At 42.6% G+C, this 27013-nt stretch overlaps 1 protein-coding gene and 1 long non-coding RNA gene across 2 annotated transcripts in view; one reads left to right on the forward strand and one right to left on the reverse strand.

Annotated features, from left to right (window-relative positions):
* The window catches only part of LOC137383411 (myosin-11-like), a 163779-nt gene that overhangs the window by 30670 nt on the left and 106096 nt on the right, over positions 1–27013 (forward strand). Inside the window, 1 exon segment of the mRNA XM_068056218.1 lies at positions 24279–24306. Within this exon segment, the coding sequence (XP_067912319.1) occupies positions 24279–24306 (28 nt within the window).
* Positions 1–27013, reverse strand: part of LOC137383412 (uncharacterized) — a 94593-nt gene that overhangs the window by 22422 nt on the left and 45158 nt on the right. The gene's annotated exons all lie outside the window — the stretch shown is intronic.

The following is a 27013-nucleotide window of genomic DNA, read 5'->3' on the forward strand; positions in this document are numbered from 1 at the left end:
GCTGACTCTGCCCAATTCTACTACTGTTCTCCAAGTGCTCTATGAATTCCAGAATTTTCCCCACTACTGACGTCAGGCTGCAACCTGCAGGGAAAATCCTACCCTTTACCTCAGTAGTTCTTGAACTTTTTTGAAGGAACCTATTTCAAATGATATAGTAATCGTGGATTCCCCACCCCTACCCTAATCAAATCTAAATTATAAATGTACAAGATTTATAGAATTATATTTCTGTATCTAAATTTTCAGTGAACGATGAAAGGAATTTGCATGAGATTTTGCCAGGTCTGTCTGATACAGTGAACATTGATGTAGTTGGTGATATGGAAGCTTTTTATCTCTTCTTTCAGTTGAAAGGTAACCTTATAAGTTCAGCAACATGCAAGTTGAATACTTCAGTGCATGACATTTCCCCAATCTTCCTGGAGGGTGATTAGGCTCAGTGTTTCCTAATTGGGAAAACTGACTATGTTTCAGATGTAACCCTCCACTGCCTGCTTATTCACTGCGCAGCTGTTGAGCATTTCAAGGCTTTTTCCACCCCCTCTGCCACTTACTGCCCTGTCTGCAATGGAATAATGCTAGCACATTGCTTGGTGTGTGACATTTCTGCTACTGGGACACTGCCAGTAACTGGAACGGCCAACAGCATCTGACTGAGCTGCGCCACCACAGCAACAGATCCCATTCACAATATTTCCTGGAACCCCTGGAAAGTCGCTATGGAACCCTAGGGGTCAGTAGACGCCAGTTTGAGAACCAATCACCCCTTCATCCACCCTGCAAAACCCAACTAAAGTTTAAAATCTGGTCCCGAGTTTATAAACAGAAATATCAGTGTTGTAGGCTTCAGATTATTGGTACTAGTGAGGTAACCATAGTCCAGCAAGGGAAATATCAATCTGCAGGGGTTTTAGAGAAAGCAGAGCATAATTTCCTGGTTTAATCCTTAGTTGTTAAGTGAAATTTGCAATCATTTATGACTTGCTGTGAATTGTAGTGGAAATGATTGGCTTGCAGAATGGCTCTGCCATTAGCCATTCATCTTTGCATAATTGCTTTGTAGGATCTTTTGAAACCAAATAGACTTGCTGCACCACAAAAGGGAATAGAGGAAAAGTTAGAGAAGAAGTAAGTATGCCCAGCTTTCCTTTTTTTTATATTTAAAAAAAAAAAAAATCCCCTGATGGAGGCTAATACAATTGAGTAATATACCACTGGTTGTCTGACTTCTGACAAAGTTGTTTGAACCTTGAGTAATGACCTTTGAGACCAGCATCAGTAATAGTTGGGCAGCAAATTAACTTAATTTTATCATTACATATATTTGTAAATTGAATCCATTTTTAAATGAGGTCAGACATTTTTTTTTGGAGGATAGCTTTTTTAAAAATAGGTTCTTCCAAGCAATCTATGCCACTTTGTCCCACATCCAACACCATTTCCTAGAGGTCAACCTGTTTTCAGATCTTTATCAAAACCACTCTGAGGTTCTGTACACAAAAAAAAAGACTTTTTCTTTTACCTGCCCCCACCCCCCTTTTATTTTTTTGGAACCGACTAATCTACTTTTCATTGCCCACTGTGGCTAGGATGAAGATCTTTCTATCCGAAGAAATGCAGAAGCAAACCTACTCCATTCCATGACATGACAGTGGCGTCATGCTGATGTCACTGAACTAGTAATCCAGAGGCCTAGGTTAATGCCCTGGGACATGGGTTCAAATCCCACCATGGCAGCTGGTGGAATTTAAATTTAACAAATTCAATTATTGTGGAATTGAAAGCTAGTCTCAGTAATGGTACCATGAAAATATAATTGTTGTAAAAACCCATTTGGTTCACTGATGTCCATGAGGGAAGGAGATCTGCCATCCTCGCCTGATCTGGCCTACATGTGACTCCAGACCCACAGCAATGCGGTTGACTCTTAAATGCCCTCTGAAATAGTCTAACAAGCTACTCAGTTGTCAAGAGCAATTAGGGATGGGCAACATGCTGGCCTTGCCAGTAACACCCCCATCCTATGAAAGAATGAAAAAAAAAAAAGCATGTTTGAATAATGAACTGCTGTATTTAGTTGATTATTTGACAAATTCTTTGCTCATGAAAAAAGGTAAAACTACATCCTCCAAGTGCAGGTGGAAGACAGTGAGAAATGGGCAGGTTGACCTGCCAAATCATATCTTTTGGAGTGAAACAATATTTTGATGAAAAAATGTAGCCTATTGCTACATGTGTCATACATCTTCAAAATAAGCAGATTTCAATGTTTAGCTCTGGGTTTGCAATTTGCCTCACGATTCCTGTGGACCAATTTTTGCACAAATTTGAATAGAAAGTAAAACCATAACTAGGATGAAAAAGTTCAATTTTTCACACCATTCTCAAACGTGCTTGGTTTCCAAATTTTTTTATAATAAATATTAATCCAACAATTTGGAGCAGTGTTGCAGTACAATTTTTAAATAAGTTCTAAATCTTTCTAAATTTTTTAAGAGGTTCTTGGAATGACCCAGTACAGTTTAGAGAACGTAACTTGGAGGGAAGAAAGCTGCAGTGAAGGGAGGTCGCAGTCTGTTTGGCTTTTTATCCTGTTTTTTCCTTATATGGTAAAGCTGCCAACTGGTTGCTTCCCTGTGATTGAACTATGAGATTATGTTAGTGATGCAGGCGACACATCTGGTCAGTCAGAAAGCAGAATTACGGACTAAGTTGAACAGCCAAGGATGGTTTAAAAAAAATTAGGAGGCAAATCAATTAATAACTCAAAGATAGCTGGTTATTGGCAGAGTGCAATTACTTCCTGCTCTTAAACAGTCTGTTTGTAAAATTAAATACCCCAACACTGAGCAGCAATGGAAAAATTAATTAAGATAAATCTTGATCATTCGTATGCTCAAATTATTGTATAAATGGGATGGAATTTTTTTCTAATTCTGTGAAATATTTCATTTATCACTTACCCCAGTTAAAATATCTGAATATTCTTGAATAACCAGTGTTTTTTTTTCATCAGCTCAAGATATATTGCTATGGGGAATTTGCTAAATTTGAAACTAAAGTGTAAAAAAAAAACTGATATAGCCCATTGACTCCTAGGACCAATGATAGATACATCCTTCTCTCCTCCCACCCCTGGACCAGCAGGGAAGATGGAGCAAAACTCCCCTTCCCCATATGGGGAATATGAACTCCCACCCACTTCAAAAAAAAAAATCAGCAGAGCACATGGACACCCTCTCTTTTTTTCCACCACAAAAAATACTAGGTAAGCAGGAAACATGGACTATGGGATTGGACTCCGCGTGCAGCCTGGCACTGTGTTGTTGCACAGAATGTAGGTTCTGGCATGAGATTCCCAACTTGTTGAGCTCCCAATATCTGCTGGAAGTTTGTAAGATAAGGGACTAAGATAAGGTTCCACCTGTGATTAAAGATGGAAAATTTGAGGATGAGTTGATATGCCCATATTGTTGACCTTTTTTGTAATTTATGTACATTAGAAGCAAAGGTTTTAAAAAAAAAAATGATCCTTTGAAAACTGAATATTATAACCTGATTCACTAACTTTTTTTCTTTGCAATTCGGGGGGCTTTTTTTCATTCATGGGATGTGGATGTTGCTGGCAAAGCCAGCATTTGTTGCCCATCCCTAACTGCCCTTGAGGTGGTGAGCCACCTTATTGAACTGCTGCCGTCCATATGGGGTAGGTACACCCACAGTGCTGTTAGGAAGGGAATTCCAGGATTTTGACCCAGTGACATTGGAGGAATGGCAATGTAGTTCCAAGCTAGGATACTTTGTATATAGTGCTTAAGCAGAATCATTGTTCTAACTGCCTTTGGTGATCTATAGAAGTCCAGACCTCTTGCAATCCAAATCCTTTTAGAATTGTCCACATTAGGTGGGATTTCAACTCGCTCACAACGCATTCACTTGGAGTTAAAATTGGGTCCATTTGTATCTTTAAAGCATTTGTGTGTAGATGATCATTGAAAATACAAGTCATACATGTGAAAATGCACATGACCACATGGAGCACTCTGATCAATAGAGCAATGCATAACTAATGCAAGCACAACCCTCCCAATGGAACATCTCTGAGCTTTGTGTGGAAAAATAAACAATGTGGTTTGTATTTTTAACTATAAATATCCATCATAGTTAAATAATTTTGCTGAGGAGCTTATCTTCACTTCTGATGCTAGTATTTGTAAATTGGATTTTTCACATGAAATATGGAATAAAAGGTGACTAGAAATGAGTTGCTGTTGAAAGTTTCCACTGATGTCATAAACCGTAAGAGCAAAGGTTTGAGCCATTTGCAGTTATAAAAATCCCAAGTATTTGCTAAAACCCAAACAGACTTTCAGTCCCTCATTGAGTAATATTATCCAGTCTTCTGATCTCCCCTTTTTTGAGCTTTCCTACTTGGAATTCGATAATGGATGTAAATTGCTTAACTATCCGGTTTAGTCAAGCAAGTTCGCTTGAAGTCACACGAAGAGGTATTTTCCAAGAAATAGAATGTGTGCTGTTGTCACATTATGGCAATTTACACTTAAAGTGGTAAAAGAGTTTTATTTTTATAAACACAGAAATGTCCCAACAATATGTCCAGTTTGATACATAACTTGCACTACAGTATCATTACATGTGTGCAGGGTACCTTACAAATTTGCCAAATAGTGGGTGTCATTGACTTTCTTTCCCGTTTACTCAGTGATGTTTTGTACTGTTCATGCCAACCAATGTTATAATGCTCTTTGTCTGTACTCTATTAGTATTAAGTATTATGCTGTGAGTCACTGTTCCAAAGTTATCCACAATTATATCTAACTGTGTAAGTTTTATGATTATCTGTTATTCTCCTCTTGCTCTTTCGATTTCTCCCACACACATTGCACTATTCCCCAGCTCAGTGGCATGAATGGTCAGTTTATAGGCCCTAATCCTCTAATTAGCCATTGGGTGTAATGTTAGAGTTCTGGGTTTGGTGGCGGCACACCCATTTGTCTACTCTTCCTCCTATAGGTAAATCCTCACTTCCACTAGACTGGGAAACTTGCTGTGATGAAAACCGCAGGTGTCGTACCACATCCATCCATCCTTTGTTGCACTGGTGCACTATAATCTGCTGTGCCACCAAGTTACCCCTTTTCACAGCTTTAATCAATCTTACTTCAGAAGGGAGACTTTTTTTTTTTAGATTAGAGATACAGCACTGAAACAGGCCCTTCGGCCCACCGAGTCTGTGCCGAACATCAGCCACCCATTTATACTAATCCTACACTAATCCCATATTCCTACCAAACATCCCCACCTGTCCCTATAGTTCCCTACCACCTACACTAGTGACAATTTATAACAGCCAATTTACCTATCAACCTGCAAGTCTTTTTGGCTTGTGGGAGGAAACCGGAGCACCCGGAGGAAACCCACGCAGACACAGGGAGAACTTGCAAACTCCACACAGGCAGTAGCCGGAATCGAACCCGGGTCCCTGGAGCTGTGAGGCTGCGGTGCTAACCACTGCGCCACTGTGCCGCCCTAAATTTTCCGATATTACGACAAAACATAGAGGAATAACTCAGCTGTTGCAGAATGGGAATCCCTTGTGATTATTTCCATTTAAGGTAGTCATTGATTCCAAGTTACAGTAAATTGCCAAGGCAAAACATTTAGGAGATAAACAGGAAACTGGAGGAATGCTTAAGCATTTATTTGTAGATCCCAGGAGAATACATAGGAAAAGTTCCCAAGGCACAAGGTTACTGATGGAGACTACCGATGGAGGCTATTTTCCCAAGGTGGGTGGTGTCTATATATTACAAATGAAAACTATGTAGAACTGTGGTTTACTGTACAGTATCTGAAAATAGCGGCACTAATCAACAAAATGAACATATTTATTGTCAGTTGCGTGTCTACCAGCAAAGTTCAGATAGGAAATGCTGCAAATTGCTGATAGTTGCGGGAATTAATTTAGCACTGCCTATTTACATAGGAAGTCATTAACGTTTTCATAAATACAAATAAAATCAGGATATGGCTTCTGACCAATGTGTTGACTGGTTGTTACTGCACAAGAGGCCAGAAGCAATGCAGTTTAGTTCCAAATTAGGAGATACAACCATGGACCTTTTGCAGTTCCATTGGCTGAAGTAATGGGTACTATTGGGCATTTAAAAACCCGAATTCTTCGATCAAGCTGAAGTGTGCAATCTGCATTCTAAACTATAATTCAGCTTGGAATATAGCATCTGAGTAACGCTTGTGATGGTTTCTCTTCCTGCTCCCTCATCATTTACCTCTGGTGTTCCCGTAAGAAACTATCCTTGGCCCCCTCCTATTTCTCATCTACATGCTGCTCTGTGGTGACATCATCCAAAGGTACAGCATTAGTTTTCACATGTACACTGACACCCAGCTCTACCTTCTCTCGACGACTCCACTGTTGCTAAATTATCAGCCTGTTTATCCAACATCCAGTAGTGGATAAGCAGAAATTTCCTCCAATTAAATATTGGGAAGACTGAAGCCATTGTTTTCTGTCCCCACTCCTCCAAACTTTGTTCCCTAGCTACTGACTCATTCCTCTCCTTGGCAATGACCTGAAACGAAACCAGTCTGTTCACAACCTTGGTGTCACATTTGCCCCATCACAAAGACCGCCTATTTCCACCTCTATAACATCGTCTGACATTTGTTCCAACTCCGCTCAGCTGCTGCTCTAACCCCCACACATGCCTCTGTTACCTCTAGATATGACTATTTCATTGCACTCCGATCTATTTTCCTACATTCTATCCTCCGTAAGCTTGAGGTCATTCAAAATTCTGTTGCCGTGTCTTAACTTGCAACAAGTCCCAGCCACCTGTCCTCCTTCTCCGTAGGCAGTCCCTCTGGAACGAGGATGAATTTCTTCCACTCCAGGGTTGTGGGTCCTTAGGTGACTGAATAGTCCAATTCCACAGGTGGTGTTTGGTGAAGCGAGTGAATGAAATGCTCGAAATTCCGAGTGCCCCTTCCGCTGTTTGCACTTGATCGCTGCCTGGACATGTCTGTGTTGTTTGAACTGGTTGGCACTGTTGCAGATGCTTCTCCATTTTTGGGTGGTCTTGGGCAAGAGATTCCCATGAATTGGTGGAGATGTCACATTTTTATCAGGGAGGCTTTAAGAACATCCTTGTAGCGTTTCCTCTGCTCTCCTGGTAGCCTCTTGCTGTGAAGGAGCTTGGAGTAGAAAGCTTGTTTTGATGTCTTGTCAGGCATGCAGACAATGTGGTCCACCCAGCATAACTGCTTAGCCATGACCAGTGTCTGGATACTGGGGATGTTGGCCTGAGAGAGGACACTGATATTGGAGCGCCTGCCCTGCCACTGAATTTTCTGGATCTTGTGGAGGCACCACTGGTGATATATCTCCAGGGCTTTGAGATGTCTGCTGTACAGTGTCCATGTCTCCGATGCATACAGGAGGGCAGGTACCACTGTAGACCATGAGCTTGGTGCCAGATTTAAGGTCTTTGTCATCAAACATTCTTTTCCTCAGATGACTAAAGGCCGTGCTGGCACAATGGACGCGATGCTGAGTTTCATTGTCGATGTCTGCCCTTGCTGAGAGGAGGCTCGCAAGGTATGGAAAGTGATCCACATTGTCCAGTAGCTTGCTGTGAATAGTCGGGGGACAGTGTTGCATTGCGGGAGCAGGCTGGTAGAGGAGCTTTGTCTTCCGGATGTTTAGCTTAAGGCCTATTCTTTCATACGCTTCCATGAATGCATCGACGAGAGTTGGAAGCTTGGCCTCTGAGTGTGCGCATACACAAGCATCATCAGTGTTCTGCAGCTCGATGACAGAGGTTGGACTGGCCTTGGTTCTGGACTGGAGGCGACGTAGGTTAAATAGTTTACTGCTCGTCCTATAGAGTAGATCTACTCCGGCAGGGAGCTTCAAGGAGATGAGGTGGAGTGTTGCAAGGAAGATGGCAAAGAACTTTGATGTGAAGACACAGCCTTGCTTGACCCCAGTTTGCACTTTGATTGGGTCAGTGGCAGATCTGTTGGCAAGGATTACAGCAGCAGGCAGAGGATGGTAACGAATTTCTCTGGGCAGCCAAATTTGAGGAGGAGGTTTCATAATCCCTCGCAGTTGATAGAGTTGACGGCCTTTTGTGAGGTCAGAGAAGGCCATGTATAAAGGTTGCTGCTGCTCCCTCCATTTTTTGTGGAGTTGGCTGGCTGTGAAGATCATGTCCACTGTGCCTCTTGATGGACGGAATCCGCATTGTGATTCCAGTAGGAGCTCTTCAGCCACAGGGAGGAGGCGGTTGAGAAGGACTGTTGTGATGACCTTCCCTGTGGCAGACAGCAGGGATACCCCTCTGTACTTACTGCACTTGGTCTTGTCTCCTTTTGTGAAGATGGTCACAATTATGGCATATCAGAGATCCCCTGGCATGCTCTCCTTCCAGATGAGGGAGATGAGTCCATGTATTTGTGTCAAGAGTGCCTCTCCGATGTATTTTAGAATTTCAGTGGGAATCCTGTCTATGCCAGCAGTCTTATTACTTTTTTAGCTGTCAGATGGCATTTTCAATCTCCTCTCATGGCTGGGATTGTGCTGAGGTTGTGGCGGGTAGCGTGCAGTGGAATGTGGTCGAGGGCACTCTCATCAAGGACAGAGTCGTGATTGAGGAGATCTTCAAAGTGCTCCTTCCAATGAGCGCCGACTGCCTCTCTGTCCTTGATCAGCGCCACTGCATTCTTTGCTCTCAGTGGGGTAAGTTCTTGGGCTATAAAAGATCTTGACTGTGCTGAAGAATCCACGCATGTCATGGCTGTCAATGATTTGCTGTACTTCCTGCACTTTCAGCCCACCAGCTGCTCTTTAGGTCACCGGGTTTTTGGTTGAACCTCGGCCTTCAATTATCTGTACACCTGCTTTTTTTTTTTTTCCCCCTCTTATTTTGGTGATGCATCCAGTTCAGGAACACCTTGTGTTTGCAATTTAGTAGCTCTTGGATTTCCTGGTCGAGAAATCAAGAGTATCTTCAAGTGCTGATTATGGTAGCTTTGAGGGCAAACCAGGCATTGTGAACATTTTGTGGTTCCTGCTTGTTGAGCGTTGCCAAGTTGCTTGTAAGACACTGCCTGAGTAGGTCTGTCTTTGCAGAGTCCTTGATACCATTGACAATGATTTTCCTGCAGCAGTGTTTCTGCTGCCATTGCTGCTTTTGGACTGGGCTTATGGAGATAGTAGCTCAGATTAGGCAATGGTCAGTCCAGTAGTCACCCCTGTACTCACTGATCTACATTTGGCTCCTGGTCAGGCAATGTCTTGAGTTTTAAAATTCTCATCATTTTCAAATCCACTCCCCCCATGGCCTCACCCTCCCTCCCTACCTCTGTAATCTCTTCCAACCCCACAATCTTCTAAGATATCTGCAATCCTCTAATTCTGGCCTTGAGCATTCCCGATTTTCTAAACACTCCATCCATGGTGGTCACACCTTCAGTTGCCTAGGCTCCAAGCTCTGGAATACCCTCCCTAAACCCCTCCACCTCTCTACCTTGCCTTCCTCCTTTTTAAGGCACATCTTAAAACCTACTTCTTTGACTAAGCTTCTGGTCGTGTGACCTAATATCTCCTATGTGACTTGGTGTCATATTTTTCTTAATGCTTCTGTGAAGCACCTTGGGACTTTTTTATTATGTTAAAGGTGCTACATAAATATAAGTTGTTTTAAATCATTTGTATTTGTATTGGAATATTAATGAACTCTACCAGATCATTGGGTGGCGCAGTGGTTAGCACCGCAGCCTCACAGCTCCAGGGACCCGGGTTCGATTCCGGGTACTGCCTGTGTGGAGTTTGCAAGTTCTCCCTGTGTCTGCGTGGGTTTTCTCCGGGTGCTCCGGTTTCCTCCCACAAGCCAAAAGACTTGCAGGTTGATAGGTAAATTGGCCATTATAAATTGTCACTAGTATAGGTAGGTGGTAGGGAAATATAGGGACAGGTGGGGATGTTTGGTAGGAATATGGGATTAGTGTAGGATTAGTATAAATGGGTGGTTGATGTTCGGCACAGACTCGGTGGGCCGAAGGGCCTGTTTCAGTGCTGTATCTCTAATCTAATCTAAATTGTGCTAGATTTTCGGAAGACTTCCCAAACTCAGTCTGGCCTCGATTCAGTACCTTCCCACCTGGGGAGGGGAAATCAATAGTGAAGTCAGATCTCTGGCAGGTCCCTGTCACATGCTTCTTAATAGCCAGCTTGAGAATGGTATTGGTTAAGGTGCTAAAATGTTGCCAAATGCTGTCACCTGGTTAGTTAGAACTGTGCAAGGAGAAATGGGAGCAATCTTTTTTTATGGCCCACCAATGAGTGGGCTGGTGGTAGGGCCGTGTGGGGGGTGTTGTGTTCCCAACGCCTTCCTTCCTCTGCAATTTTACGCAGGGCGATGGCGAGAATAGGCTCGCCCGCCCCAGACCAATAAAGGCCCTTGTGGCCAATGAACTGCCACTTAAGGGCCTCCTCCCTCTGCCGCACTTTCCCTGTGCGAACACTGCCGGGTAAAACCTGGCAGCCTTCTTGACTGGGGAGGGGGGGGCCCTCCTGATCGGGCACCCTGTGCCCCACAGAGGGGTGCTCTGAAGCCCCAACCCACCGCCCAACCCCCCCACCATTGCACAACATTTCTACTCCCATCACCCACCACCTCCAACTGCCTCACCGGGTTCTCAAAAACTTACCATCTTTTTGGGGCTGTCTTTCCTCTTCCTGCTGCAACTGAGTGTAGTCTGAGCAGTGGTGCTGCTGGGTCCAAGAGCTGCTGGCCTGTTGATTGGCTGACAGTTCCATTAGGCGGAACTTCCTGCCTTAAGGAGGTGGAAGTCCGGCCCAAGGTCAATTAAGGGCCTGGGAAGCGCAAAATTCCGGCGTGGCTCCCCAGGCATGGTGGAGGCGGGCTTGCCGCTGACTTTTCGGCCGGTAGGTGTGGCCTCCGGCTCTGTTAAATTCTGTCCATAGTTTTATGAAGATTCCTCTGACTTTTTATTATTTGAGGTTAAAGTCAAATATACAAAAGAATGAAGAACTTTTATAAATCTAAAATGTTTGTGCAACAATTCAATTATTAATGTTCCATTTCATTCTGTAAAGAATATCTATACAAGGATATTGGGATGAAATTGGTCTCAACCAGTAGCACAAAACATCCTAGCAAACGGGTGGTTGGTGTTACCCTGCACCTATTAATTTTAAAGAGAAAGAAAATTGTGCATGGAGAAAAACGGGCCACCGATTCGCCATGAGCCCATTTCACACTACTGACAAAGACCAACTCCACCCCCAAAATCTCCGTTTCATATGATTGATCAGAAAACTTCATATATTCTTTAAAAAAGAAAAATAATTTTATTGAGCTCTGATGAACTTTATAGTCAAGGCTGCTTTGGATAAAATGTTTTTGGGGCGGCGCAGTGGTTAGCACCGCAGCCTCACAGCTCCAGCGACCTGGGTTCAATTCTGGGTACTGCCTGTGCGGAGTTTGCAAGTTCTCCCTGTGACCGCATGGGTTTTCGCCGGGTGCTCCAGTTTCCTCCCACCACCAAAAACTTGCATAAGTAAATTGCCTGTAGTGTAGGTAGGTGGTAGGGAATATGGGATTACTGCAGGGTTAGTATAAATGGGTGGTTCTTGGTCGGCACAGACTCGGTGGGCCGAAGGGCCTGTTTCAGTGCTGTATCTCTAAATAAATAAATTTAAATAAATAAAATTTAAATGAGTAGCATTCTCTTGAAACTGCCCTAAATAGTGTTTAGTTTTTTTTTTCAAAAAAAAGCATGATGGATATCAATCTGCCATCATCTTTGATACAAACTGGTGACCAGGTTAGCAGCAACGATCTGATATACTGAATATCTTTATGCCGGTAACAAGATAGGATTGTTGTATCAGGGTTATCTCAACCCAGTTCTAAACATTAATTTTTATCAGCAAACAAAAAATTGCAAGTTCTGTATTCTAGGACCGCCTGTTTGGTTTTATTTGCTTATTAGTATCTAGAATTCGGGTTGAATTCATTCCATCTGCTCTCAGTGGCGTCGCTGGTAAGCCATCACATTGAGACAGCGTGTTCCATGAGAGGAAAGAGCTGACCAGAACTGACCTGTCTTGCTGAATCATCCTGCCCACACAGTCTCTGGATCTCTTGACCCAGCTTGATATAGTGATAGATTTCTGTGGGGTTTTCCAGATCCGCACACAAACTGGAAAGAAAGGCAAAAACCTTTTTGTGAAAGCTTTCTCCACCCCTCTTTCTCCCCCCCCCCCCCCCACCCCCACCCCACCCACCACCAGTCGTGTTTTCCAGCCAACTCCATAATAAATCAGCCATAGCCTAAATCTGAATCCAAAATTTCCATAACGTCTAACAAACAAATCACAGCAAGTTTTTATTTAGGTACTTATGGCAAGGAAACGGTCTATTCATCTAAAAGTGGTCAGGGTCCAGTGAATTCTCTCAAGTACTTCTCACAATAAACTGACTAATCAAAATAGAGTTGGTGCTAAACCTCTAGTGAGAACTGGCCTGCAGGGGTTTTAACTTCTGTCTGCCAAGCAGAAACACAAATTAAATAAATTCCCAGTTCCTCAGAAACCTGAATCAAAACGTTTCCCACTCCCTTCGCCTAGCCATAACTTTTTGCCCAGCGATACAACTACAGTCAGCTGTTGACCTTTTAAAGTTATCCTGCAGCAAACCAAACCATTTAAAGTATGGAAATTTGTCATAACTGTTCAGCGTTATTTAAACATTACAACAATTATAAAACTCAAAGAATGTTGTTCATGAAAGGCTATAAAACCCTGTTATCTTGGCTGGGATTTTAATCTCCATTTAAAGCTGCTGCAATTTGTGGTGTTTTCATAAGTAATAGGGATTGGGGACTACACAGCATAAAGAGTTTGTAAGATTAGCAAACAGTACAGTTGGGTGCAAAAAGACACAGGATAGAGAATGGCAGAAAATCTAAAATAACAGCAACTTCTATTAATATAGAGGCTGTAATACAGTGAAGCGTCCAAGACACTTCAGGAGCATTATCAAACAAAATTTGACAGCAAGCCACATAAGGAGATAATGGGAAAGATGACCAAAACCTTGGTTAGAGAGGTAGGTTTTAAGGATCGTATTAAAAGAGACAGATGGAGGGATTTGGGGAGAGAATTCCAGAACCTCGGGCTCTGACAGCTGAGGGCATGGCCGCTAACGTCCGTGTTTAAAATCGCGGATGCGCACTAATTGGAGAAGCGTAGAGATCTCCGAGGGCTGGAGGAGGTTATAGAGATGAGGAGAGATGAAGCCATGGAAAGATTTGAAAGAAAGGTTGAGAATTTAAAATCAAGGCATTGTCGACTGGGCAACAATGTCAGTCCGGGTAATGGATGAGCGACTTAGCATATGGGCAGCAGAGTTTTGGTTTTTGGAGGGCAGGAGATCATAAATAAGGATGATTTATTATAAGGGTGTCTGCTCATAAACTGCAGTCCAGCTGTTCTGAAGAATCAAATTCTCCCACTTGGTATGAGGGAAGAAAATGAAAAATGTTAATGCAAGTCAATATTGCTGATTACCCACTATTGTTTCCACATTGCAGCTCCTTCCTTTAACCTCTTTGCACTGATTCCAACACCAGAGGAAATATTTTCACTGTATCTGCCCTATCAAATCCTTTAAACATTTTAAACACCTCAATCAGATCACTCCTCAATCTCCTATAGTCAAGGGAATGCAAGCCAGGTTTATGCAACCTGTCCTCCTCCTAATTTAACACATCCTGCCCCATTATCATTCTGGTGAATCTGTGCTACATTCCCTCTAAGACCAATATATCCTTCCTGAGGTGTGATGCCCAATACTCCAGATAGGATCTGATTTAAGGCTCCATATAACTGAAGTATAATTTCCTCCCCATTTGTATTCCAGCCCCTTTGAGATGAAGGCCAACATTCCATTAGCTTTTTTGTGCCTGTCAAATATTTTTTAATTTGTGTACTTGGTTTCCCAAATCTCTTTGCTGCTCTCCAGTCCCAAGTTTTTCACCATTTAGAAAATACTCCAGTTTATCTTTCTTGGATCTAAAGTGGGTAACCTCATACTTGTCCATATTGAGTTTCACTTGCCAAAGTTTTGACCTTTCACTTAATTTGCATATGTCCCTTTGCAATTTTCTGGTCGTATCTGCGCTGCTTGCTGTCCCTCCTAACTTGATGTCGTCTCCAAGCTTGGATATATAACTCTCTCTTCCTTCATCCGAGTCATTAATAAATATGGTGAAATGTTGAGGTCCCTGTACAGATTCCTGAGAAAAAACAGTTGTCAAATCCTGTGAATCAAAGTACCTGTCATTTAACCCCACTGTCTGGCCCTGATGATGGAAAGGCACCAAGGAAGAGGTGGCCACGTGCAAATTTGCAGTTCGGGGAACCCAGAAGAATGGGTTTCTCTCGGGGGGGCCTGCTGAATTTAACAGCTGCAGACGGAGAGACTGGCTGTCAGGTGGGTGAACCTTTGGCAAGCCACAGGTATGGAACTGCAAAGAAAGGAGGGAGGGAGAGATCAGGGGTTGGGGTGCCATTGATTTCGGGTGGTGGGGGGGGGGGAGAAGATCATGGAAGGAGCCCATAGAGGACATGGGGCTGCCAAAAGAAGATCGCAGGCCATGGAAAACGTAGCGAGGGGATTGGAAAGGTGCAAGGGGCCAATTGCTCAGGAGGTTAAGTTTGCTTGGGGGCCTGGAGGGGGAAACGCTCCTGATCCTCCTGGCGCGCACAGTGCTGGAAAAGCACTTATCTCTTCCATGCAGCAGTCCTCTCCTCCCTTAAGCTGCCAGGTTCCTGTGGCCTGAGAAATCAGACCAAGCTGGAAGAGAAAAACATCTGAGGCATGTAGCCTCATTAAAATATTTAAATGAACAATCTGCATCCTGAGAACAAGTTGGTCACCCATCTCTAATCCTGCTCCCATTATAACCTGAAGTGGCTGGGCTTTGGGTTTGTGATTTTTTTTTTGTGTTGACCTTTTTACTTCCCACTTGACAAAAATCCATCCATTTTCTTTTCTGGAGGTTAAAATTTCCCCCTCTGTCTCCTAACTCTTGTGTAATTTCAAATCCAAATCAAAAGTCTACCTCTTGTGTGGAACCTTATCGAATGCCTTCTGGAAACGCATTTGGATAATTTCCATAAACACTCCCTTATTAGCGACCTCAAAGAAAATTCAACTTGAGTAGTCAGACGTGACTTGCCCTGAACAAAGCAATGTTGGCGCTCTCTGATCAGATCATGTTTGTCCAAGTGTCCACTCACTTGATCTCTAATGACATTCTAATAGTGCCTCCAAACCTGATGGTAAACTGATGAACTTGTAGTAACCCGAGCTGGATTTTATTTTGGTGGCGGGGTCACAAGGAGGGGCTGGAAGACAGTTGGGGAGGGGTGACATTGCCTCGGCCCTTAATTGGATTCCCGTTGCTATTTCATGGCAGGCAGCCAATTAACTGTCTGCCATCGGGGACACCCTCCCTTTAAAAGAGACGATCCTATCCCAAGAGCTGCAGGCCAATCGGGGTTGGCAAATCAGTCCCAGGAGGGCTGCTGGGGCCGGTGCCCACTGCCGGTGCTGCAGTAGACCCAGAGCAGCAATCACGGAGGAGGCCCCAGAAGACAGGTGAGTGGCATCAGGCTCACCAGGAGCACTCTCGCAGCCCTGGTGGGGGGTTTGCTGCTGGCGGGGGGGTTGCTCTCCATGGGCCACAGAGTGCCTATCTGGATGGCCCCTACCCCAGCTCACTAGGGTTGCCATCAGATTTCACCTGGTGGTTCTCCACATGGTGGCAGGCCCCTCCAATGTTGGCGCAATGTCAGCAGAGGCAGCCTTTGAGCCACTTGAGTGGCTTAACTGACCTCCCAGCGGACTTCCCACCTGCCACAGTCCCCACCATAGACATAATGGCATGGAGGCAGGACAACGTCAGGCATGCCATCCAAAGCTATCCCACGCCATTTTGTCTGCCATATCTGGGGACGGACAGCCAGCCCTGACTATTTAAATGCTGACCCACGCCAGCTTGGAAGTGCGATGGATCTTTGGTATGCGGCCTACAGGGGCAGGCCGCCAAATGCTTTCTCCCGCCGCTATTTTCGGCGGCGGGCTTATAAAATTCAATCCTTAATGTCAGACTCCATCATGTTATGGTCACTGTTTGCAAGATTGTAATCTTAATCCTAGATTATGAACTAATTCTAGTTCATGACTCTTATTACTAAATGTAATCTAGCCTGTTCCCTTGTCAGTTCTTAAATATCCTTTCTTCTAAAATATATTGAAGTTGATTTTAAACAGTGGGCTGGATTTTATTCTTTCTTGGTCCTCCGTTGGACCCCTGTTGCTCTTCTACAGCAGGCAGCCAATTAACTGCAGGCTACCGGGGACACTCTCCCTTTAAGGGATGAGCTCCACCCTCCAGAGCTGGCAGCTCTGCTGTACTAGCTGTGCTGCTGGGAGCAGTGGCCACTGCTGGTACTGCAGGAGGCCCTGTAGTACAAAGACGATCACGATCCCAGGACGGGTAAGTGGAGCTGGGATCAGTGGGACCAGTGAAGCAACCCCCAGCAGGGGGGTCTGCATGAAGGGTGAGGGTGGCCATCACTGCCAGAGAGGCCCTCCAGGGGTCCTGAATTGTGCTGAAAGGAGGGACTCCCTGACCCTGCTAAGAGGCCGCCAGGCTTTTCCTGGCAGTGGCCCCTGCGGCAGCGGGACCCTCCACCTTCAATTGAAGTGAATAGCAAGTCTTGGTAAGTAGTTGTTTTTCAGACTGGAGAATGGCAGACAGTAGTGTTCCCCAACGTTCAGTGCTGGGACCACTGATTTTTATTTTGATATATATGGATATGGATATGGCTTGGATCTTGGAATGCAGAGTAGAATCTCAAAATTTGCCTATGATACCAAACTTGGAGGTGTGGCAAACAGTGATAATGATCTGAACAGCCTGCAACAGAATGCAGACAAGCTAGCAGAATGGGCAGACAGGTGGCAAATGGAATTTAATGCTGACCAGTGTGAGGTGATTCATTTTGGCAGAAGGAATAGGTGAGTCAATATATACTTAATGGCACCGTTCCAAAGAGTGTGCAGGAACAGAGGGACCTGGGGGTGTAAGAACATATATTGAGAGAGTGGTTAGTAAAGCATATGGGATCTTCGGCTTCATAAATAGAGGCAGATAGACAAAAGCAGTTCTGCTGAGCCTTTATTAAGCCCTGGTTAGGCCCCAACTGGAGTATTGCATCCAGTTCTGGTCACAACACTGTAGGAAGGATGTGAGGGTCCTTGAGATGGTGCAGAGGAGATTTTCCAGAATGATTTCAGGCCTGGGGGATTTTAATTGCAAGGTTCGGTTGAAAAAACTGGGGTTGTTCTCTTTGAACAAAGGAGATTGAGGGGAGATTTAATAGAAGTGTACAAGATTATGACCAGCTTCGATAAGTTAGTCAAGGAAAAGCTGTTCTCATTAACAAATGGTAGGAGGACTAGGGGACGTGGTTTGAAGGTTTTGGGCAAGAGATGCAAGAGAAATGTGAGGAACATTTTTACAGTTTGACCTGGAACTCGTTGCCCACAAGAGTGGTGGAAGTGGAAACAATCAATAACTTCAAAAGGAAATTTGGGCACTTGAAGGAAATAAACTTGCAGGGCTATGAGGATTGAGTTGGGGGGGCGGGGGGCAGTGGGACTGACCTAATAGCTCGGTGGAGAGCCGGCATGGACTTGATGGGCTGAACTGTCTCCTTCTGTGTCGTATATGACTCCATGACCTTGCAACTTTATTGCAAAGACACTGATTTATATCTTACGGTTTTTTTCCTCACTGTGGAGTTAGTTTATCTTATTCTCTTTGAACATTCCACTCAGATAACAGCTCTTTGAAGATTCCAGATAATGGGCAGAGGAAAAGCACTTCAAATTTGTTCACAAAGCTGCCAATCAGACTCCTATCTGAACAAATCACATCAAGGGAGGGATTTTAACTGTCAGCAGGTTACAGACGGGTGAGGGGGGGGGGGGTGGTCAAGATGAGCATTAGACCACCCTCTTTTTTTTTTTTTCCCCCCCCCCCCCCCCCCCCCCCCCCGCACCCCATGGAGGCATCAATATAAGGCCCAGGCTGTTTAACTCCTGTGTCTAATTTACACCCCGCCAGCCAGCTGCCCACTTGACATGGGTATTAAAAGGTAGCTGGTTGGCTACTGGCAGTTAAAGATGGGACAACCCAGAGCCCACTCACCGGCACTCGTGTAAATTGGTGTGGTGAGGCTTTTGGAAGGGACTAGGGGTGGCCGCACAATAATCGGTTTAGAAATTAACTTTTAGGGCCTCCCATATTTTTCCCTGACTGATTTGACTGACCGGGTTAACCATGGCTGTTCCTTGGTCAGTCAATATATTAACATACCATTGTGGTCCTATTGACATCGGATCCTGATTTTTGCATGTATTAATGAGGCTCCTGCCTGAGTACAGCGGGTAACCAACTACCTTTAAAATCGGTTAAATTCAAGCCATGATAGGCCGGCATGGAGCAGGAACAGGGCAGCAAGTTTTCAGAGGTGATTTTAACTGTGTAGCTGGTCTTATCCCACCAGGCCTGATGGGCTAAAATTGCCCTCCATTGTTGTATTTGAATTTTTTTATTTTTTTTTGAGATAAAGCACTGAAACAGGCCCTTCGGCCCACCGAAACTATGCCGACCAACAACCACCCATTATACCAATCCTACATTAATCCCATATTCCCTACCACATCCCCACCATTCCCCTACCACCTACCTACACTAGGGGCAATTTACAATGGTCAATTTACCGATCAACCTGCAAGTCTTTGGCTGTGGGAGGAAACCGGAGCACCCGGTGGAAACTCACGCGGTCACAGGGAGAACTTGCAAACTCCGCACAGGCAGTACCCAGAACTGAACCCGGGTTGCTGGAGCTGTGAGGCTGCGGTGCTAACCACTGCGCTACCCCAAAAAGAAATTGTGTGGCTTAGCTCCACCCTTGAGCAAACTGCTCAGTGACCAACCAAATAATTGCAACATTTTAGCGAGTTAATTTGGACAAGACTTCTATAAGTGAATCTCTTTTTAGAACTACTGAAGTATTGTGACAAAATAAGATTTTTTTATTCCTCACTGACGCACCAAATCTAAAAGGGCCACGACTATATCACTTAACGTGGGTAACAAGCATAGACGCAAGTGTACGGTTATACTTCAGCTGCAATGATCTGCCAATTTAATGACCGTTAAATCAACATTAGGGTATGTTCTTCCCCTAGTCAGGTAAAGAAGCATTGAAAGGATGTAGCAGTTTTGTGTGGTTAATATTAAAGCCTTGTAAGTTATAAGCAGGAGTAATTGTCCTTTTGTCCAGTTACACAAGTATTCCACCAATCCAAGTTAATAGTTTGGTTCCATTGGTTGCAAGAAACATAAAACATAGGCCTCTCAGCACCTAGTGAAATGATTCATACAGCGCACATGCTCCATCCATTTCTCTTTTGAAAGTTGCAATCGGATTCCTACAACAAGCATGAGAATCAAATTTGCATAACTTTGAAGCCAATGGAAAAGAAAATAGTGTCATGCATAACGAGTGCTCTCCAATATCCCTCATTTAAGCCACCAAAGTTGAAAGTTCCAGTGTGTATATTTTCTCTGAACTTAAACTGTTCATTATATTTCTCTTTCTGGCGATGCATAGAAGCTTTAAATATATCTGTACCCTTTCAACTGACCAGAGACTCTCAGGAAATTCATTTGTCAGCACGTCAGCTATTATGTCATCTTGTCTTTGCCTGATTTGCACTTTTGTTCATTTTTGCAGTTAGTCACTAACTTTAAGGGCATTCGCTAAGCCTCAATGTTAGTCACGTCTGCTGATCGACAAAGGGTGGGGAATTATACATCTGTCACCAGTCTGTAGTTGCTACTTATGTTTTGATAAACTCTTAACATTAGTACCGCTTCTGATTACCAGAATACTCCCGTGCATTGTTAGGTGACTTGAGAAAAGCTTGAGACTTTATCTTGTGAAGGAATACGGTCATAATAAGGGGTTATAAGGTTAGTTATTTCCTAGGCACTAAGGATTAAAAAGGTAAAAGCAGGATTCGTCTTCCTAAAAGGTTAAAACTAGTTCATAGGCCTGCCTCAATAAACCCCTATGGTGAAGGGCTTGCCTCATCTTGGAGCATACAGGCAGCTTCTGATGAGAAGGATTCACTCCTTTTTTAAAGTCTCAAATTTCATCATACAGTAAAACATTGATAACACATTTTGTCACTGATCAAAGCTACCACAGTGTAATAATTGATGAGATGGTCTAATGCATACAGCCCTAAACCAGTTAACTCAGATTTTGACAAAAGTAACCAAACCCAAGAAAATGAATTATAATCTTGAAGCAGTTTAGTGACTAAGGAAATTGACCAGCAGGAGAGGCTGCCACCTTGCTGTTGGCCGAGCCTTTCTTAGAAATCAAAGAAGATTGATCATAACCAGAATTTAAGTTATACAGCCTTATTTGGGAAATAAAAATGGATGAACTTACTTGAAAGAGGGGTAACGCCCCCATACATTAAAAAAAAACTAGTTATGCATCTTAGAAACTGTATAAATATTGGAATCATACAATGGATCTTTAGAATCATAGTCATTGCAGTCTTTCTCACAGTAAAGGTGCAAGCTATCTGGTGCAACGATGATGGTTCTCCCTTTTTTAAATTTAGATAGATATCTCGCTAAACTCTCTAGCTTTCTACTCCTGGGATTTAAGGGAAATGCTGCTTTAAATATTGATATGTTAAATATTTTACTGTAATATTATTTAGTCCATGTCTCCGTTATAAAGACGTCTGCAAACGCGACATGAAATCGTGTGACATTGATCACAAGTCGTGGGAGTCAGTTGCCAGCATTCGCCAGAGCTGGCGGGCAGCCATAAAGACAGGGCTAAATTGTGGCGAGTCGAAGAGACTTAGTAGTTGGCAGGAAAAAAGACAGAGGCGCAAGGGGAGAGCCAACTGTGCAACAGCCCCAACAAACAAATTTCTCTGCAGCACCTGTGGAAGAGCCTGTCACTCCAGAATTGGCCTTTATAGCCACTCCAGGCGCTGCTTCACAAACCACTGACCACCTCCAGGCGCGTATCCATTGTCTCTCGAGATAAGGAGGCCCAAAAGAATATTATTTAGACTTGAAACTTGGATTCTCTCCTCGGAATAAGATTATACTTTTTTTCCCAGAACTATTAACATTGCAATTGGTTTACTGTGCGAGTTGCATGCTCAGTTCATTAATAAACTTTAAAAGTAGAAAATAGTGTCTCCGAGTCTTCCGTATCTTGACTTGAGAACCCATCTCTGCACTCTCCTTAATAATGTAATTCCCACTAAAGAGCGATACCTGGACCCTTATAATATGGCTAAAACTTGTTAAGGCTATCTGGAGGATGGTAATGTTCTCAGCTGGTTCCTTTCCTTTTGAGGAGAGTTAAATCAGTTCTTCAGATCCATTCAAGTGTCTGAGAGATCGGTCTTTTTCAACCTTTTAGTGAAAGTGATCATCTGAGGAGTACTCCTGGTCCAGGATAGTCCCCAAAAGGGGGCTAGGATTATAATCCACTTCAATCTAACTGATGCTTACTTTCACTGAGGAATTCTTGGTTTTGTGTCCGTGCAATGGAGAAGAAATATATTTCAATTCCTTCATCTTGAACAGAAACACGCTTTATGGACTGGATTTTGTTGCCCGGCGGCAGGTGCAGCAAATGGCAGCTGCCCTGCACGGGACCTGCAATGCTGTGCAGGCAGCCACTTAACATACTGATGGCAGCCGCCCACCAATCGTATGGCGGTGGGGGGGGGGGGGGGGGGCGGCATCAGCGATGCCATGAACGCTGTCAACTGATGTGGGTGCTGGCGCCATTTTTAAAAGGCTGCTAACCCTGCAAACAAAATGCAGAATCTAGAATTGATCCCTTCCTCTCCTCGGTGGCACCAGCTTATCGTGGACAAGAAAGTGAAGGTGTGTGAGTGATGCACGCTGAGCTCGAGACTGGGAATAGATGGGAAGATCGTGGCGGATGACATTGAAATTTATGCTGAGAGGTATTTTTAAATATTTTAAACTAGGGTCCAGTTGCAGAGTGCTGGACGGACTGCCACTGAGCTTCCTTGCCCCAGGGAGGATTGGGCCCGGCAATCCTGGCTTCGGGTTCCATAGCAACCACTGCCGCTCCAGTTCTCCAGCCCGCCCCACCACCCCCCAAATCCCCGCCATGGGCTGAGCACAAGATTCAGTCCAATGTGTCATAAAAGATTCCAGAAATTGTGTGTGAACGTCAATTTGTGATGCAACCCTTTTGAGCACAGGGGACCTGAGGCCAATTTTTTTTTATAAGGACAATAAGGAAGTGTTTATAATTGTTTACATGATTTATCATGAGAAATGTACATAGAAAAGTAAACCTTCTGAGAAATCAGGCTATAGGATAGGTTTTGAATTTTAAAGCCAGTAACCAAGGAAAAAGCTGAACACTGGTTAAGGAACTGACTTCATATATTTTTAAAAAAAAGTTGATTTCAGCTCATTTTACCAACTTAAACATTCGAGGTAAACATATTGCTGCAATTTTGGAAAATTCAAAGTGCTGGTCATGTACTCCAGAATTGGCCTTTATAGCCACTCCAGGCGCTGCTTCACAAACCACTGACCACCTCCAGGCGCGTATCCATTGTCTCTCGAGATAAGGAGGCCCAAAAGAGAGAAAAGAGGTCATGTATATGATTTTTAGACTTTGCAACAGTAAAATCTGTAATCCAGCAAATAAAACCTGCCTTGGGGTTTGCAGATCCTAAAAGTGTACATCAAGATAAAACCAGTTTAATAGTAATATCTCTCAAAAACTGCCCAAGAAAAATTGAGGATGCAAAAGCAGGATATTAACAACCAAAAATGCATTGCATGATCACATGCATAACATAAAATACTGGGTGTGAAATTGGTCTACACCAGCAGCTTATTGTACACCATACCCTGATTTATACTTCCCCATTGACTTTAATAGAGATGCATATCAATTACGGTGTAAAACAGGCTACCAATTCACCATCAACCTGTTTTGGGTGACTGGCGTAGACCAGTTTCACTTCTGCTAAATCCAGATTACTTTTGCTTAAATAATTCATTGCAACATTTTTAAAGTATTTTCAATGATACCAATGTGTCATTGGGAAAGGCAAATTCATCTTTCCATTTCACCTGGGAAAGCCATAAATCATGAAACCTGATCCTGTGTTGTGTAGCATTCGACTGTAAAACACCACATATGCAGTCGTAACCCCTCGTGTTTAAAAAGTAAATGTTAATATTACCATCAAAGCTAGACAACTGATCATATGTGAGTTAATAACTTAAAGTGTTCTTTTGGGGATTTCCAACTGGAGCAGGATTTGATAGTTTAAGTGCTTTGTTCAACACGATCAATAAGTATTCATATTTAACAGTTGTAGGTTCAAGTTGGTAGATGGACAAAATGTAAATTGAAACTCTATTCAGCAGACATCTTTCCATCTTAAACGTGTCAATGTAATTGTGCTAATATCATTTTTTTCCCCTTCTTTGTCAACACACAGGCGTGGAACCAAAATGAGGGCAGTTCCATCAAGTTGGACAACAGAGGAGAGATATAAAAGGAGGATTTTTTTTTTGGTTCTTGGGATCTGGGTAACATTGGCAAGCCTGCATTTATTGCCCATCTTTAGTTGCACTGAGGGCTTAATGAAAGCGATGAGGATGGTGTAGTTGATTATTAACTGATCAAAAAAAGGGAAATAAAACCAGATACAACTTATTTTAAGATGTTTGTAATAATAAATTCAGTCAAATTTTTAAAGGTTTGTGGTATGACTCTCCTGTTAAGAAATGTTAATGAATTCATGAAGCATTTTTGAAATTAAACTTCTGTCATTTATGAAGCTAAGTGAATCAGTGATTATTCATTAATCTTTTCATAAGGTTTCCCGGTGCATTCCAGGTTCAATGGCAAATAAACAATAAACGCGTATTAGAATACAAATGACATATCGTAGATGGAAAAATCATTCTCAGAATTTAATTTTATTCACTCCTTTTACATATTTTAACAGATCGTGAAGACCAATCAATTTTGTGCACGTGAGTAATAGCTTTTACTTTTAGTTATTTGTAATTTTGCTGTTTTTTTTTTTTTTAAAAACATATTTGGATTTGACCCCTGAGTTCTGTAAATTTTTCAATACCTGGAGGTTAAGGAAGTGGTATAGGAGTGAAGGTGGGGACCGGCAGAAATTTTGCAAAGTTCAGTGAATATGGGGTTGATGCTGAAAAACTGAATGGTAAATAATACAAATATAATTTTTAAAAAGGTGTCAAATCAATAATTCCAGCCAGAGTGGGTTCAAAAAAGGCAGATCGTACCTAATGAATCGATTGAAATTCTTCAGGGATAGGGAGTCCTGTGAATAAGAGAAATGTGGTATTGTTTATACCTTTTCATAAGAATCATAGGATTGTTGCAGCACAGAAGGACGCCATTCGGCCCATCATGTAGAGAGCCTGCACCGAAAAGAGCAACTCTGCAAGTCCCACTCTACTGCCTTTTTCCCCATAGCCCTGCCAATCTTTCCAGGTAATTATCCAGCCCTGTTTTGAATGCCTTGATCGAATCTGCCTCCACCAAACTCTTAGGCAGTGCATTCCAGATCCTAACCACTCACTGTGCAATTAAGTTTTTCCTCATGTCGCCATTGCTGCTTTTGCCAATTACCTTAAATTGGTGTTCTCTGGTTCTGGATACTTATGCCAATGGGAACAGTTTCTCTATCTACTTTGTCCAGACCCCTCATGATTCTGAATACCCATATCAAATCTCCTCTTAATCTTCTCTTCTCCAAGGAGAATAGCCCCAGCTTCTCCAGTCTATCTGGGTGACTCCAGTTTCTCATCCCTGCAACTATTCTCGTATGTCTTTTCTGCACTCTTTCTAATGCCTTCACATCCTTCCTAAAGTGCAGTGCCTGGAACTGAACACAACATTCCAGCTGAGGCTGAACCAGTGTTTTGTACAGGTTTATCATAACTTCCTTGTTCTTATACTCTATGCCCCTGTCTATAAAGACCAGGATCCCATATGCTTTATTAACTGCTTTCTCAATCTGCCCTGCAACCTTCAATTTATGCACATATACCCCCAAGATCCATCTGCTCCTGCACCCCCTTTAGAATTGCACCATTTATTTTATATTGCCTCTCCTTGTTCTTCCTACTAAAATTGATCACTTTACACCTCTCTGCATTAAATTGCATCTGCCACTTGTCTGCCCATTCCACGAGCCTGTCTATGTCCTCTTGAGGTTTATCTCTATCCTCCTCACAGTTCACAATACTTCCAAGTTTTGTGGTGGTAAATATTTGAAGATCAACAACTTTTTGTAACAACCATCTCAATTTCTAATATCCTATCCAGTTTAAAAATGTTATCGGAACGCAATAGTATTAAGTCTTGCCAATAGTATTTTTCTAATCAACTATAGACTAATTGTTCAAATTAGTGGTTCCATAATATCATAACTATAGTGCCTTGCTAAATAACGACAACAATGTCATCTGAACATTGCTAAGAATTTCATCATTTACTCCCATTACATGACTTTACTTTAAGTATCCATTTTTAAAAAACTGAATCAACTTTTACTGTATGTTATGGTAAGGTCCCTCAGTTTTCAAGATGAAGTTTTAAATGTGATTATTGCTTGTTAATTAATAGAAAACACAGTTAAAATTACAAGATCACTGAATCAAATAATACTACTGATATTAAACCTGGAACCTGTTGATATTAAATAATTTTCCTCACATTCACTCTTTCAAGCCATTTCATCACCGATGTTTGTTTAAACAAACTACAATACAGGAAAAAAAATATCATTCAAGTTAATCATAATTAGTTCCAATTTTTGAGTGTTAAAAGGGATCCAGATGACAAGATCCCCATTTTAAAAGACTGGTCAAATTGAGCTAGAAAAAAAGATTTTTCTGAATTGAGCTCTAAGGCAACTCAATTTTCCATCAGTTTGAAGCATATTTGAAATTTTGTGTTCAATCCCCAATAGTCTATTCACTGAAGTAATTCAAATTGTTTTAAATGCATTTTCTCTTTAAAGTGTCTACGAATTATACCATCTTGGTCTCTTCCGCTTCCCTGATTTTAATCACTTTGCCATTGGTGGCCATGTTTTTAGCTTCTAAGACCTGAAGCTCTGGAATTCCCTCCCTAAACCTCTCTGCTTCTCTACTCTCTTTCCTCCTTTTAAGTTGCTCCTTAAAAACTACTTCTTTGACCAAGCTTTTATTTGCCTGTCTTAATATCTCCATATGTGGCTTGGTGTCAAATTGCTCCAGTGAAGCACCTTGGGATGTTTTGCTATGTTAAAGACACTGACAGTTGTGTTTAATTTGTACTCTAATTTAGTCAAAACTGTGAAAAGGATTTGAGGCGTGTTTTGATATGTCATAAATGATAAAAATTTAATTTAAATATTGCTTCACTATATGTGAAATATTGGCTATAAAGTAGTGGATATCAATTTGAAATTCTAATCTATAGTCACTTGTTTGTCAGCTATTTAATAAACAAGTAACATCAACAATGTAAAGAAGAAAAAGTGATAAGTTGTAAAAGAGCTAGAACATTTTTTTAAATTCATTCATGGGATGTGGGCGATGCTGGCCAGGCCAGCATTTATTGCCCATCCCTAATTGCCCTTGAGCAGGTGGTGGTGAGCTGCCTTGAACCGCTGCAGTCCTTTTGGGGGTAGGTATACCCACAGTGCTGTTAGGAAGG

Source organism: Heterodontus francisci, chromosome 24 (assembly GCF_036365525.1).
Source record: "Heterodontus francisci isolate sHetFra1 chromosome 24, sHetFra1.hap1, whole genome shotgun sequence".
Taxonomy (NCBI): domain Eukaryota; kingdom Metazoa; phylum Chordata; class Chondrichthyes; order Heterodontiformes; family Heterodontidae; genus Heterodontus; species Heterodontus francisci.